Here is a 15,548-nt window from a genome sequence, read left to right as displayed (position 1 = left end):
CCAGGGCGGCATTCTGAATTCCAGAGGCGGGGGGGCTTTTGACACTTCCAGGGGTCGGAGCCGCTGTCCCCGGTGGCCCCGAGCCCGCGGTCCCTCCCGGCCGGCGGTGGCACCGAGGGCGGCCCCGAGCCGCTCTCCCCGGTGGCCCCGATCTCCTGTCCCGGCAGGCGGTGCCGCCGCCGCCGCCAATAAAGCCGGGAGAGGAAAAGCGGCCAAACGTGAGCGGGATGGGGCGGCAGGAGCGGGGAGGGACCGGGTAGGGGGCGGACAGGGAGCGGGACCGGGAGAGGGCAGGAGCGGCAGGAGCAGGTAGGACCGAACAAGGAGCGGCAGGGAGCGGGCAGGAGGGACAGGGAGCGGGCAGGGACCGGGCAGGAGCGGCAGGGACCAGGTAAGGACCGGGCAGGGACCGGGCAGGAGCGGACCGGGAGAGGGCAGCGAAGAGCTCGGGCCGGCCGGGCTCGGGGCAAGGCTCGGGGCGGGGGGCGGAACGGCTCGGAGCGGCACCGGCTCCATCCAGCCGCTCCCGCCCGCTTGGAACGGAGCGAGGGAACCGCGGAGCAGCGCCGGGGCCGCTCCCGGTACCGGTGCCGCTCCCGGTCCTGGAGCCTCGCCCGGAGCCGGTGCCGATCCCGGAGCCCCTCCCGGTGCCGGAGCCGCTCCCGGTGCCGCGGAGCAGCAGCAGCAGCTGCAGCAGCTGCAACGCTTCAAAGTGAAATTCCGGAGGAAATTTAAAGAGCATCCGGATCCGGAGAAAGACAGAAAGAAAGAGGAAGGGGAGAAGGAGGAGGAAGAGGAGGAGGAGGCGGCGGGAGCGGAGCGGTGCCGGCGGGGATGGGGTGAGAGCCGCGGCCGCCGTCCCTGCCCCGCTTTTGTTCCTCCCTTTGTTATTTCGCTGTTCATCGCTTCTGAGGCGGCGGGGACGGCAGCTCAAGGGTTAAATCGCTTTTTTTCCGCGCTCCAGCTGCAAAGTTTCGCCTCCCTTTTATTCCTGGGGCAGGGAGGCGGCCGAGGGCGAGTTGCTGCAAGTTCCTTAAATTAATTCCTGCGGAGGGGAAAGCTCCGGGATCTGCGGAACCCGGGCCGGGAGGGCTGGAGCGGGGCTGCGCCCGAAAACTTTCCCGGAGTTCAAATTTCGGGTTTTTGTGGGGTTTGTGGCGGCTCTGGATGCAGGAAAATGGATCCCGGCTGCGCTTGGGGCTGGGAGCTGCTGGAAACTGCCCGGGGTTCGGTTCGCGAACGGGAGGGAAATTCTGGAATTTGGGATTTCGGGGCTTGGGATTTGGGATTTTGGGGTTTGGAATTTTGGTGTTGGTATTTGGGATTTTGGGGTTTGGGATTTTGGTGTTGGGATTTTGGTGTTGGGATTTTAGCGTTTGGGATTTCGGGATTTGGGGTTTGGAATTTTGGGGTTTGGGATTTTGGTGTTGGGGTTTTAGAGTTTGGGATTTTGGTGTTGGGGTTTTAGAGTTTGGGGTTTTGGTGTTTGAGTTTGGGGTTTGGGATTTGGATGTTTGGGGTTTTGGGGTTTGAGATCCTGCTGCGGGGATGTGGCGCTGTGTGGATTTTGGTGGATTTCGGTGGATTTTGGCGCTGGCAGGAGCTCAGGCTGGGTTTGAGTCCCGTCCCAGCTCTCAGCCTCAGCCGCTTTTCGGACCCGGCGTTGTTGGAGTTTCTCGTGCGGTCGAGTCTGGAGGAATCCTGGCAGATCATTCCCTCCCAGCCTGGGCTTTGGATAAATCACATTCCTGGGGGCTCCTTTTCCTTTTTTAAAACTTACCATTCTTCTTTTTAAAAAATTTTCTGTTTTCCTTTATTTAAAAAATTCCCTTTTCTTATTTTTTTTTAAATTTTCTGTTTTCCTTTTTAAAAATTTTCCCCTTTCCTTTTTTTAAAAATTTCCATAACTCTGAAATTCCAGCACGATTTCCATAATTCTGGCTACAAAGGAGATTTAAAAATCACCTTCAGGGAGCTGATTTTAGTTAAATTATTTTTAAAGCAATATGTTAATATATTAAATCTCCACTCCTGTAATTCTCATTTTCCTGTTTCTCTAATTCTCATTTTCCCGTTGCCGGGCATTTTTTTTTCTGCGATCGTTGAAGAATTCCTGAGCTGCAGCCTGGCTTTGATTTTTAAATTTTAATTGCTAAATTAAATTTTAAATTTTTAAAATTTTCATTCCGCGGTAGCAGCGTTTGTGTCCCAGAGCAGGAGGAGGAAGGGGACACCCGGGAGGCTCCAGAATTCCAGAAAATTCCGTTTATTTGGGGTTTTGAAGCCTTGGGGGTGTGTGTGACCTTGCTGGGGCTGTCCCTGGGCCGGAGCAGCTGCCCAGGAATCTCCAGGGAATGGGGGAGAGCCGGATCCTGTTCCTGGAGCTGCTCTGGCCAAGGTCACAGCCTGGGAACCCTCCTGGGGAGGGGAAACCCTGGTTTGGAACCCAAACTTTGTGCCCAAAATCCCAAATCCTGGTTTGGAACCCAAACCCTGTGCCCAAAATCCCAAATTCCTGATTTGGAACCCAAACCTTGTACCCAAAATCCCAAATTCCTGATTTGGAACCCAAACCCTGATTTGGAACCCAAACCCTGTACCCAAAATCCCAAATTCCTGATTCGGAACCCAAACCCTGTACCCAAAGCCCCAAATCCTGGTTTGGAACCCAAACCTTTTTACCCAAATCCTGATTTGGGTCCCAAACTTTGTACCCAGAGCCCCAAATTCCTGCTTTGGAACCCAAACCCTGTACCCAAAACCCCAAATCCTGGTTTGGAACCCAAACCTTTTTACCCAAATCCTGCTTTGGAACCCAAACCCTGTACCCAGAGCCCCTGATCCTGATTTGGAACCCAAAATTTGACCCCAAACCCCCAAATCTATCTTCCCAAACTTTATTCCCAAAGCCCTAAATTCATTTTTGGAATGCAGACCTTGTCCCCAAAGCACTTCTGCAGTTCAGCGTCCCGGGGAGGAATCGTGGGATATCCTGGGCTATGGAATATCCTGAATTTAATTGTGGAAAATCCTGGATTGAATTGTGGAATATCCTGGGTTGAAATGTGGAATATCCTGGGATACGGAATATCCTGGGTTGAATTGTGGGATATCCTGAGATATGGAATATCCTGGATTGTGGAATATCCTGGCTTGAAATGTGGAATGTCCTGGGCTGTGGAATACCCTGGGTAGAATCGTGGAGTATCCTGAATTGTGGATATGGGCTGTGGAATATGCTGGGTTGAATTGTGGAATATCCTGGGCTGTGGAATATCCTAAATTGAATTGTGGAATATCCTGGGTTGAAATGTGGAATATCCTGGGTTGAAATGTGGAATATCCTGGGCTATGGAATATCCTGGGTAGAATTGTGGAATATCCTGGGATACGGAATATCCTGGGTTGAAATGTGGAATATCCTGGGCTGTGGAATATCCTGGGTAGAATTGTGGAGTATCCTGAATTGTGGATATGGGCTGTGGAATATCCTGAACGGGGTCACCCAAGCCCAGCTCCAGGCCCAGGACAGGGATCGGGTCAGGGATTCTCCTGCAGCCCCAGGGGCTCTGCAGGGCTGGAATTTGGGGGGAAGGAAGGCAGAGGGAAGGAGCTGGGGCTGAGTTTATCGGCAGCACTGACAGACAGACAGGCAGACAGACAGACAGGCAGGCAGGCAGGCAGCAGCTCCCGGGGCTGCCGAGGGAGATAAAAGGAGAGCAGGCAGACAGACAGACAGACAGACAGACAGCCCTGCAGCAGCAGGAGGAGGAGGAGCAGGGTTGGGCTCCCGGCCCCGCTCCGTGCCCCAGTTCTGCCGTGGGGTGCTGGGCTCGGCCTGGCCTGGGCTGGCATTGCTGGGGGATCTTTCCTTCTGGGATTCCTGGGGGATCTTTCCTTCTGGGATTCCTGGGGGATCTTTCCCTCCTCTGGGATTCCTGGGGATTTTCCTTCAGGGATTCCTGGGGGTTCTCCCTCGGGCAGGGCAGGCAGAGCCTGGCTCAGCCCCAGGCTGGGCTCTCCGCTGACTCAGCATGGCCAGGGCTGGGCTCATCCTGTGCTGCTCACTCTCATTTATTCCTGTCCTGCTCACTCTCATTTATTCCTGTCCTGCTCACACTCATTCCTGTCCTGTTCTCACTTCTGTCCTGCTCACACTCATTTATTCCTGTCCTGTTCTCATTCCTGTCCTGCTCTCATTCCTGCTCACACTCATTCCTGTCCTGTTCTCACTTCTGTCCTGCTCACTCTCATTTATTCCTGTCCTGTTCTCATTCCTGCTCTGCTCACGCTCACTCCTGTCCTGTTCTCCTTTCTGTCCCGTTCCTCTCATCCCCGTCCCCCTCGCCCATCCCTGTCCTGCAGACCCCACTCAGGGAGAGGCCCCTGAGGGTGGGAGGGCAGAGCCCGGGCCAGGACACTCGGGGACAGCGAGGACAGACAGTGTGACATTGTGGGAGGACAGGACAGACAGTGTGACACTGTGGCAGGACAGGACAGACAGTGTGACACCCATGGCAGCCCACCCCGTGTGGCATTGTGGCAGGGCTGGACAGCCCGTGTGGCATTGTGGCAGGGCTGGCTGTGTGACACTCATGTCAGGACAGTCCGTGTGACATCTGTGGCAGGACAGCCCGTGTGACATTGTGGCAGGGCTGGCTCCTGTCCCTGCCAGCCCCTGGCGCCTCCCGTGCCCGCTGCTCCCTGGGCACAGCCTGGTGCCAGTGCTGGCCCTGCTTGGTGCCATCGGTGCCATCTGTCCCTCCTGGCCCTGTGTCACCGTGTCCCCAGCTCTCCTCACCCTGCCCTGCTGGGGCACTGCTGCTCTGCCCAGACCCACAACTGAGGGCACAGATAACAGATAACAGATAACAAATCAGAAATCACAGATAAGAAATCACAGATAGCAAACATTCCTTGGGACCTTCCCTGGATCCTCTTCGGACATCCATTAAAACAAGGGATGCTTTTAAATGATGTTCACTAAATTAAGGGGTTCTTTTAAAGGATATCCACTAAAAGAAGGGGTGATTCTAAAGGGTATTCACTAAATACAGGGGTGTTTTTAATGGATATTCACTAAAAGAAGGGGTTCTTTCAGTGGATACCCACTGAGAGAAGTTGCAGCGATTCACAACTCCCCCCTTCCTTACCCTTAAAATAGAACCAAGGCTAAACGTTCCAGCTCAGAACGTGTTAAAAACGCAGCATTTAACCCCTTCCTGCAGTGCATATCCCCTCGTTCAGTGGATATTCACTGGTCATTTGTAATCTCCCCGGGCTGTTGTATCCTGGGGAGGGCCCTGGATCCCCTCCAGTGCCACCAGATCTGTGTCCTGCCAGCCTTTGCTCTGCTCCTCCTCGCTTATCTGCCAAGGCCAGCCCCGCTGCCAGGGGTTTCATTTACACCGTTATTTATCCCTTTATTTGCACATTTATTTACCCACCCTTCACTGCGGCCCTGAGCAGGGAAGGGCAGTCAGCATTTCAGGGAGGGGAACGGGAGTGGGGACCCCCGAGCTGCTCTGGGAAGCTTGGTGGTGTTTGGGGAGCAGCTCAGCCCTGGCCGTCACCCCCTGAGTGTCCCTCTGTCCCTCTGTCCTCACCTGCCCTCTCTGTGTTTCGGGCTGGAGGTGATGGGAAGGGCTGGGGTGGAATCCCCGGAGCAGCTGGGGCTGCCCCTGGACCCTGCAGGTGCCCAAGGCTGGAGAAGGGAAGGTCCAGAGGAACCTTGGAGCTGATCCCAGAGCCTGAAAGGCTCCAGGAGAGCTGGAGAGGGCATGGAGGGACAGAGACAGGGTCTGGATGGACAGGGTCAGGATGGACAGGACTCCGGGACGGACAGGGACAGGACTGCAGGATGGACAGGACACAGGCATGGGATCCAGGATGGATAGGGACACAGGGACAGGATGGACAGGACACAGGGACAGGGCTGCAGGATGGACAGGACACAGGCATGGGATCCAGGATGGACAGGGACACAGGGACAGGACTGCAGGATGGACAGGACACATGGACAGGGACAGGATGGACAGGACACAGGGACAGGATGGACAGGACTCCGGGACGGACAGGGACACGGGGACAGGATGGACAGGACACAGGGACAGGATCCTGGATGGACAGGGACACAGGGACAGGATGGACAGGACTCTGGGACGGACAGGGACAGGATCCTGGATGGACAGGGACACGGGGACAGGGCTGCAGAATGGACAGGGACACAGGGACAGGATGGACAGGGACACAGGGACAGGATGGACAGGACACGGGGACAGGATCCTGGATGGACAGGGACACAGGGACAGGATGGACAGGGACACAGGGACACAGGGACAGGGCTCCAGGCCGGACAGGGGCCCAGGAACAGCTGCTGTGCCCGAGCAATGACTCCAGGAGGGATTTCCATCAGCAGCACCACGTGGGCTTGGCCGGGAGCCCTGGAGGCTCCTGTGGCCCCTTCCCTGCAGCCAGGGGGGTTTGCCCCGTGCTCGGCTCACCCAAATGTCCCCCACAACAGGGAATAAACCGTGTCCAGTGCTGAGGAGCCACTGCAGACCAGCAGCTCTGTGAGCCCTGGGGGCTGCCTGCGGGCGTCGGGAATAACAAACCACAAATAACTCTGGGTTTTTCCCTTGCCAGGGAATGAATCCCTGTGGAGGCAGCGCTGGGAAGGAGCCCCAGAGCAGCTGAGAGAGCCCCGAGGAGCAGCTGCTGGAGGAGGGGACGCCCCACTAACTGCGCCAGCCCCAGCCTCCCGCCCCTACTAACCAATGTCAGCAACCCGGTAAATCCTGCCTGGCTCCTGCCCAAAGCCAGCCCGGCGTTTGGGGCTTTGGGGGCAGAAATAGCCATTTCTCTGTGTGCCAAAGATAGGTCGTGATCCGCGTGGAAACAGAGCCTGGGAAATCGGAATCTCACTCCAGAAATGCAGGCAGAGAGTGAGGGCAGGGGGAGAAACCTGAGCCAGGGCTGGGAGGAAATCAAATATTCCACTGCTGAGTGTTGGGATTGATGGGACAGGCTGCTGGGAGCCCCTGGGGTGGGCAGGGAGCAGCGTCATTTGCTGTGCCTGTGTTTGTGCCAGAGCAGAATGCAATGTGGGGATTGCTCACCCACAGTGATGGTGTTTGGTTCCTTGGCCTGTCAGGAAATAGCCCCACATTGCTCTGCACAGAGAAGAGCAAGGCACAATTATTCCCAAGAATATTTTTGGGTTTCACGTTCTCTGAACCTCAGAGAAAGGAAAAACACAATTCTTACCATTTTCTGTGCCTGTGGTTATGCCAGAGCAGAATGCAATGTGGGGATTGCTCAGCCACGGTGAGGGTGGTTTGAGTGCTGGGCAGATTCAGTGTAGATGCAGTGTAATATAATGTAATATAATATAGAATAATATAGTATCACAAAGTAATTAATTAACCCCCTGATAAGATGGAGTCTCCTCATTCCTCCCTGCCACAGGGATTGTCCCGTTTCAATAAATGGTTACAGAAAGAGAGGCAATAATTGTAGGAATTCTTTCCTCTGAGTTTCCCTCAGCTTCCCGGGGTTTTCCTGGGAGAGCCGTGGCTCAGAGGATCTGTGATTATTACATAATGGTCTCTGTTCCGGGCAGAGCCCCTGCAGGGCTGGCTGGCACCTGACCGGGACAGAGGGAAGGGAGCAAGGCAGGAAATTGCTGCACTTCCCCTTCCCTCAGCTGCCCTCACCCTGGATCGCCGAGAGCAGAAATCACACACGGCTCTGAAACGTGTGACTGTGCTGCACAAGGCTCTCGCCTTCCCTTTACTTCCCAAAATAATCCATTTGCATCAGCCCAGCCCCTCCCATCCCCGCTCTGTGTAAAATGAGGTTATTAGTCCCTCACACGTGTGCGGTTCTTCTCTCTAATTGGGTCAGTGGTCTCTAACTGGGCCAGGGATGAAGTCAGGAATGTCTTCCTCGGGTCTCTGGCACCATCCAAGCCCCTGCTTTGTGATGGGTTAACAGAGCCCAGGTGCTGGGCACTGTTCTGCTGCTTCCAGTAATTCCTGTAATGCTTCCCTTGCTCCACTTCCTTCCACAAAGGAGCTCATGATAGAGCAATTAGCTCAAGTTGTTATTTCTACAACAGATTTAAACATCTAATAATCACCAACCTATCACTGGGATATCTAACTTCAGTGGGAATTGGTTCTGAACCTCAGCTGAAATCCTAACCTTGTAAAATCAGGATTCAACAGCCCTGGTGTATCTTACTTCAGTGTGAATTGGTTCTGACCTGAAATCCTAACCCTATAAAATCAGGATTCCAATATGAATTGGTTCTGACCCTCAGCTGAAATCCTGATGCTATAAAATCATGATTGAAAGCATTGTTCTCCTGTTGGTGTACCTAACTTCAATATGAATTAGTTCTGACCCTCAGCTGAAATCCTAACCCTATAAAATCACAATTCACAGCTCTGTTGGTGTATCTAACTTCAGTGTGAATTGGTTCTGACTCTCAGCTGAAATTTTAGCCCTATAAAATCAAGATTCAAAGCCCTGCTCTCCTGTTGGTGTATCTAACTTCAATATGAATTGGTTCTGACCTGAAATCCAAACCCTATAAAATCAGGATTCTAATATGAACTGGCTCTGACCCTCAGCTGAAATTTTAACCCTATAAAATCATGATTCACAGCCCTGTTGGTGTATCTAACTTCAATATGAATCAGGACCCTCAGCTGAAATTTTAACCCTATAAAGTCAGGATTCACAGCCCTGTTGGTGTAAATTTTCAATATAAAGTTCAGCTGCAGTCCTGCCCCTGTGAACCCACGGTTTCCATCCCACAGGGAGCAGCCCATCTTCAGCACCAGGGCCCACGTGTTCCAGATCGACCCGGCCACCAAGAGGAACTGGATCCCGGCCAGCAAACACGCCCTGACCGTCTCCTACTTCTACGATGCCACCCGCAGCGTCTACAGGATCATCAGCGTGGGGGGCACCAAGGTGGGCGCTGCCCCGGGCACTGCTTGGCAGCTCTGTCCCTGAAATAATGGCTTTAAGTGTCCTTAAAATAACAGCTGTCCCCCCGAAAAACGGCTGTGTCCCTAAAGAGCAGCTGTGCCCTAACAAGCAGCTGTGTCCTTAAAAAACAGCTGTGGCCCTAGAAAAGCAGTTTCCCCCCACAAAAAGCAGCTTTTCCCCAAAAACCCCAGCTGTTCCCCTCGCAAAAGCAGCTGATTCTCTGATCGGTTCCCTGATTCCCTGTTTGATTCCCTGAGGCCCTGACTCCTTGATTGATTCCCTGATTGATCCCCTGACTCCTTGATTGATCCCCTGCCTGATTCCCTGACTCCCTCACTGATTCCCTGATCAATTCCCTGGCTGATCTCCTGACTCCCTGATCAATGATTCCATGATCAATTCCCTGATTGATTCCCCGACTAATTCCCTGACGGATTCCCTGATCAATCCCCTGATCAATCCCCTGATCAATCCCCTGATCAATGATTCCCTGATGGATTCCCTGATCGATCCCCTGATCAATGATTCCCTGATGGATTCCCTGATCAGTCCCCTGATCAATCCCCTGATCAATGATTCCCTGACGGATTCCCTGATCGATGCCCCGCTGTCCCCTGCCCAGGCCATCATCAACAGCACCATCACCCCCAACATGACGTTCACCAAGACCTCGCAGAAGTTCGGGCAGTGGGCTGACAGCAGGGCCAACACGGTGTACGGGCTGGGCTTCGCCTCCGAGCAGCACCTGAGCCAGGTGAGGCCTGGGGAACATGGGGAGACCTGGGATCCTGAGCCGGGTGAGACCTGGGAACCTGGGGAACCTGGAGAACCTGTCCCAGGTGAGCTCAGGAGCCTGGGAAACCTGTGGGAACCCTTCCCAGGTGAGCTCAGTGACCCTCCCCTGGAGAAACCCCTCCAGAAGATCCTCAGGCACCTGCTGAGTGCTGTTCTCACCGGGCTGGGATGGAATTCAAGGTGCAAAAGTTCCAAAAACAGCTTTGGAGTTGTGTTTGCAGAGGGGTTTGGGCACCACAAAGGGAGCTGGGGCTGCTTCTGTGCTGAGCCCACGGCCCCGAGTGCCAAACTCAATCAAATCCCTGAATTTTGGTGTTGGAGAGAAGTTCAGAAGTGTTTTAAACGAGGCTGCAGGCAGAGCATCACTATATATTTATATAATATATTGCGTATTATATGTTTATATAATATTTCTATAATATAAATACAGTTTGTATTATATTACTCTGCTGGTCCCCAGCCCCAGGGTGACTCTCCCCTTCCCCTGCAGTTTGCAGAGAAGTTCCAGGAGGTGAAGGAGGCAGCTCGTGTGGCCAGGGAGAAATGCCAGGACAAAACTGAGCTCACCAACCCTGCCCTGAGCCTCCCTTCCCACCAGGTGAGGCTGGGGAATGGGGAGAAAAGGGGAGGAAAAGGGAGGTGACCCTGCTGGAGGTGCCCACCTGTCCCTGTCCTTGCCCCCAGGTGCTGACCAGCTCCATCATCATCACCTGTCCTTCCTCCCAGCCCCATCCTCATCACCTGTACCTGCTTTTCCCCCCAGGTGCTGCCCAGCCCCATCATCAGCTCCAACGGGCCCGGGGAGGACAAGCTGTTCCGCAGCCAGAGCGCGGACGTGGAGATCAGCACCGAGAAGGAGAGGCTGAAGAAGATGCTCTCCGAGGGGTGAGGCTGAGCCCCAAACTCTCCCCTCTGCCAGGGCTGGGTGCTCGGTTTTGTCATCCCAAATTATTCTGATCCGTTCTGCACTTTCCATTCTCTCTGCCTGCTGCTCAAAGCCTGGGCTGGATTCACAGAATCACAGAATCCCAGACTCAATCCCAGAATCATTCACAGATTCACAGAACCATTTAGAGAATCACAGAATCCCAGAATCAATCGCAGAATCACAGAATCCCACATCGATCACAGAATCAAACCCAGAATCACAGAATCAGAGAATCACAGAATCAATTCTAGAATCCCAGAATCAATCCCAGAATCCCAGAATCAATGCCAGAATCATTCACAGAATCAATCCCAGAACCAATCTCGGAATGTTTTCCCCTCCATCCCCAGCTCGGTGAGCGAGGTGCAGTGGGAGGCCGAGTTCTTCAGCCTGCAGGACAACAACTCCAAGCTGGTGGCGGCGCTGCACGAGGCCAACGCCAGCGTGGAGCAGTGGAAGAAGGAGCTGGCGGCCTACCAGGAGGAGACGGAGGCGCTGCGCCAGCGGGTGAGCCCGGGGGACAGGGACACGGGGGCTGGGGTGGGCATGGCTGGGGGACAGCACCCGCCATCCCTCCCTTGGGACCAACAACATCCATCCCTCAGGGTTCCCTCAGGATTCCCTCAGGATCCCCAACATCCTTCCTCAAGATCTCCAATATCCATCCCTCAGGATTCCCAACATCCCTCCCTCTGGATTCCCTCAGGATTGCCTCAGGATTCCCCAGTGTTATTCCCAACATCCCTCCTTCAGGATTCCCTCAGGATTGCCTCAGGATTCCCCAGTGTTATTCCCAACATCCCTCCCTCTGGATTCCCTCAGAATTTCCAACATACCTCCCTCAGAATTCCCTGGTGTTATTCCCAACATCCCTCCCTCAGGATTCCCTCAGGGTTCCCTCAGGATTCCCAACACCCATTCCTCAGGATTTCCCGGTGTTATTCCCAACATCCCTCCCTCAGGATTCCCTCAGAATTTCCAACATCCCTCCCTCAGGATTCCCCGGTGTTATTCCCAACATCCCTCCCTCAGGATTCCCTTGGGATCCCCAACATCCCTCCCTCAGGATTCTCTCAGGATTTCCAACATCCACCCCTCAGGATTATCTCAGGATTCCCTGGGGTTATTCCCAACATCCCTCCCTCAGGATTCCCTCAGGGCTCCCTCAGAATTTCCAACATCCCTCCCTCAGGATTCCCCGGTGTTATTCCCAACACTCCTCCCTCAGCGTTCCCTCAGGATTCCCGGGGCCTTGGCAGGATCACAGAAGAAACCATAACTCAGTGAAACACCTCCATCATTGTCCCAAAATCAGGACATTTTGGTGTTCAAAATCAGGACATTTTGTTTTGGTTCTGGCCGCCCTGACACTCAGGGAATTGCAGGATCTGCTCCCGGTCTGGGTGAGCTCCTCGGAGCTGTCTGCAGAGCTCAGAGCAGCCCCAGCAAGAACAGAACCATTTTAAAAATGAATCCTGCTCATGAATAATCCAGGGCACCAAGCTGCATTTTCCAGGAGAGCTCTCCTGGGCAAACCCTTCAGCCCAGCTCTGCAGCAGCTCCAGAGCTTTTGGAGATCTCCAAATGGAGCTGGAGGGGCTCAGGGGCTGGGTGTGAGCCAGCCCAGCTGTGCTGGAGTGCACAATTCCTGCAGAAAGCACAGGCACGGTCTCTAAAGTGGGGTTTTTTTGAGCACAAAATGGTTTTTTGAGCCACAAAATGGGCGTGATCCCATTCTGGAATTGTTTTCCTCCCAGCTCCAAGCAGGAGCTGCCAGGTGAAAGTCAGGTGGGTTTGCAGGGAGGGCGGACCATGGTGGTGGTGCTGAGGGTGAGGAAATTCCTGAGGGAATGATTTCCCCTTGCAGTGAGTTATTGAGGGGTCAGGAGATTCCCGAGGGAATGGTTTCACCCTGCAGTGAATTATTGAGGGGTCGGGAATGATTTCACCTTGCAGGTGGCAGAGCTGGAGGCTCAGGGCACCCCCGACTCCTCCAGTGACAACAACAAGGAGGAGCTGAGCCAGAGCCTGGAGGAGCTGGAGCTGCTGCTCAAGGCCAAGGATGAGGTGAGAACCCCAAAAAATCTGTCAGAGCCCCCAAAGCCTGTCAGAACTCCCCAGAACCTGCCAGACCCCCCAAAACCTGCCAGATCCCCCAAAACCTGCCAGATCCCCCAGCTATCAGAGCTCTGAGGGACAGGGGTGTGCTGGGGTGGAGAGGCTCAGGATCTTGGCAGCTCAGAATTCCCTCAATCACAGAATTCACAGAATCACCAGGCTGGAAGAGGCCTCCAGTCATAAACCCACACTTCTCACACCAACATACGCAACATTCACTCCAATATTTGCAAGAAGCCAATCACAAATGCCCCATTTTCCCCAGGAGATCCAGCTGCTGAAGAGCCAGAGGTGCGGCCGCTGGGAGGCCGAGGGCGAGCGCGAGGAGACGCTGCAGAAGCTGCAGGTAAAGGGGGAGGTGGCACCTGAGCAGGTAAAGGGGGAGGCGGCACCTTGGGGACATCCCTGCTTTGCCCAGGCTGTCATGGAGCCAATCCCACCAGGCTGGGGAGGATCCAGAGCAGCTCCAGTGCCAATCCCACCAGGCTGGGGAGGATCCAGGGTGGGATCCCCATCTAGGGAGGCTCCAGGGCCAACCCCACCAGCCTGGGGAGGATCCAGGGCCAATCCCAGAAGCCTGGAGAGGATCCAGGGCCAATCCCACCAGGCTGGAGAGGATCCAGAGCCAGCCCCACCAGGCTGGAGAGGATCCAGAGCCAACCCCAGTAGCCTGGGGAGGATCCAGGGCCAACCCCAGTAGCCTGGGGAGGATCCAGGGCCAATCCCACCAGCCTGGAGAGGATCCAGAGCCAGCCCCACCGGGCTGGGGGGCCCCTGTGGGCACAGCTGCCCTCCCACAGCCTCACCCCGTGGGCAGGGCTGGGCACAGAGCTCACCCCCAGTGACCCAGGACAGGGACCCGGCTCAGGAAGGGCCCTGGGGTGGCGCTCAGTCTGTCTGTCTGTCTGTCTGTGTGTCTGTCCCCGCAGGAGCTGGAGGCCCGCAACGCGGAGCTGGAGCAGCGGCTGCAGCTGGCAGAGCAGAGCTTGGCAGAGAGCCTGGCACACAGGGACAGGGTGCACCACGAGGTCACCAAGGTGGCCGAGATCATGGATGTGAAGATCTTCGAGCTCAGCGAGCTCAGGCAGGGCCTGGCCAAGCTGGTGGAGAGCAACTGAGCAGGGCCGAGAGCCCTGGAGAGGGGCACCTCAGATGGGGCTGGGCACCAACCACAGACCCTGAGGGCACTGAGAGATCCTTGAGCACCACCGAGAGCTCCTGAGGGCACCCAGAGCTCCTGTGGGCACTGAGAGATCTTGCAGACACCAAGGAAGATCCTTTGGACACTGAGAGCTCCTGTGGGCACCACCCAGAGATCCTGAGGGAATCACCAAGAGCTCCTGTGGGCACTGAGAGATCCTTTGGGCACCAAGAGAGATCCTGTGGGCACCACTGAGAGCTCTTTTGGGCACCAAGAGCTCCTGTGGGCACTGGGAGATCCTGCAGACAGCAAGGAAGATCCTTTGGGCACTGAGAGCTCCTGTGGGCACCACCCAGAGCTCCCGTGGGCACCCAGCAGCCTCGGCCCTGTCCGGGCAGGATTTGCCACCCACCAGCAGCTGCCCGGCCAGAGCGGGCACCAGGCTGGGCACTCAGTGCCCAGGGTGCCCCCGAGCAGGGCACGGAGCTCCTGAACCCCCAGATCCTCTCCAGGGAGTACCCAAAGTCCTCAGATCCTCTCCAGGGAGAGCCTCAGCTCCCAGTTCTTCTTCAGGGAGCACCTGAGCCCCTGAACCTTTTTCAGGGAGCACCTGAAATCCTCAAATCCTCTCCAGGGAGCACCTGAATGCCCAAACCTTCTCCAGGGGGAACCTGAGCCCCCAGATCTTCTCCAGGGAGCTCCTGAACCTCTCCAGGGAGCAGCTGGACCCCCAAATCCTCTCCATGGAGCACCTGAACCCCCAGATCCTCTCCAAGAAGCACCTGAAGTTCTCGAATCCTCTCCACGGAGCACCCGAGCCCAGCCCAGGGGTGCCAGCTGTGCCCAGCGGTGCCAGCTGTGCCCAGGGGTGCCAGGCCCCACAGCTGCCCCCGGGTTTTTACATTTTCTAAGGGCAGGGGCCGAGCCCTTTGGGGTTGATTTTTCTGTCGTTTTTTAGGAACCGTTTGCCTTCGGCAGGTCCTGCCTGCTCCCCTGGCTGGGCACAGCCAGCACTGACTTCCTCTTCCTCCTCTTCCTCTTCCTCCTCCTCTTCCTCCACCCTGGGCGTTCCCAGCCCCTGCACATCCCAGGGCAGCGGAGATGGAGGAGAACTCTGGAAAATTCTGCATTTCCCCAGAGGAAATTCTGCGGTTTCACAGCTCGGATGAGCTGAGCACAGAGGATTTCGGGACTGCTGGAAATTTGGGGCTGAGCACGGGGAATTTGGGACAAGGGACATCCCTGAGGGCACCAAGCTGCTGGGTTGGCACCTGTGAGGTTAATTGAAATTAAATGGAGCAAATCTCAGCTGCTCTTGGGGTTTTGTTTCTATTTTTTGGTCCTTTTTGTATTGGAAGAAGCCCCCAGGGATGTCCTGATGTGTGGGACAGGGACAGGGCCCAGCTGGGGCCAAGGACAGAGATGGGGACGGTGCCCTGAGGGGCTGAGGGACCCCAGAAACCCAGGAGTTATTACAGAAAATTGGGAGTTATCACAGAAATTTGGGATTAATCCCAGAAGTTTGGGAGTTGCCCAGAAAATTGGGATTAATCTCAGAAGTTTCAG

The 15,548-nt window shown here is 55.3% G+C and overlaps 1 protein-coding gene across 1 annotated transcript; it reads left to right on the top strand.

Annotated features, from left to right (window-relative positions):
• Window positions 1–809: 809 nt before the first annotated feature.
• HOMER3 (homer scaffold protein 3) lies at window positions 810–15,281 on the top strand. The gene is made up of 10 exons (XM_058040880.1): window positions 810–839; window positions 6,646–6,790; window positions 8,826–8,982; window positions 9,623–9,754; window positions 10,286–10,393; window positions 10,559–10,680; window positions 11,074–11,230; window positions 12,680–12,790; window positions 13,107–13,187; window positions 13,771–15,281. The coding sequence occupies exons 2-10, from the start codon at window positions 6,777–6,779 to the stop codon at window positions 13,957–13,959; spliced, it is 1,071 nt and encodes a 356-aa protein (XP_057896863.1). The 5' UTR covers window positions 810–839; window positions 6,646–6,776; the 3' UTR covers window positions 13,960–15,281.
• Window positions 15,282–15,548: the final 267 nt, after the last annotated feature.

The sequence above is a fragment of the Melospiza georgiana genome, chromosome 26 (assembly GCF_028018845.1).
Source record: "Melospiza georgiana isolate bMelGeo1 chromosome 26, bMelGeo1.pri, whole genome shotgun sequence".
Lineage (NCBI taxonomy): Eukaryota > Metazoa > Chordata > Aves > Passeriformes > Passerellidae > Melospiza > Melospiza georgiana.
This window is presented reverse-complemented; position numbering and strand designations above follow the sequence as displayed.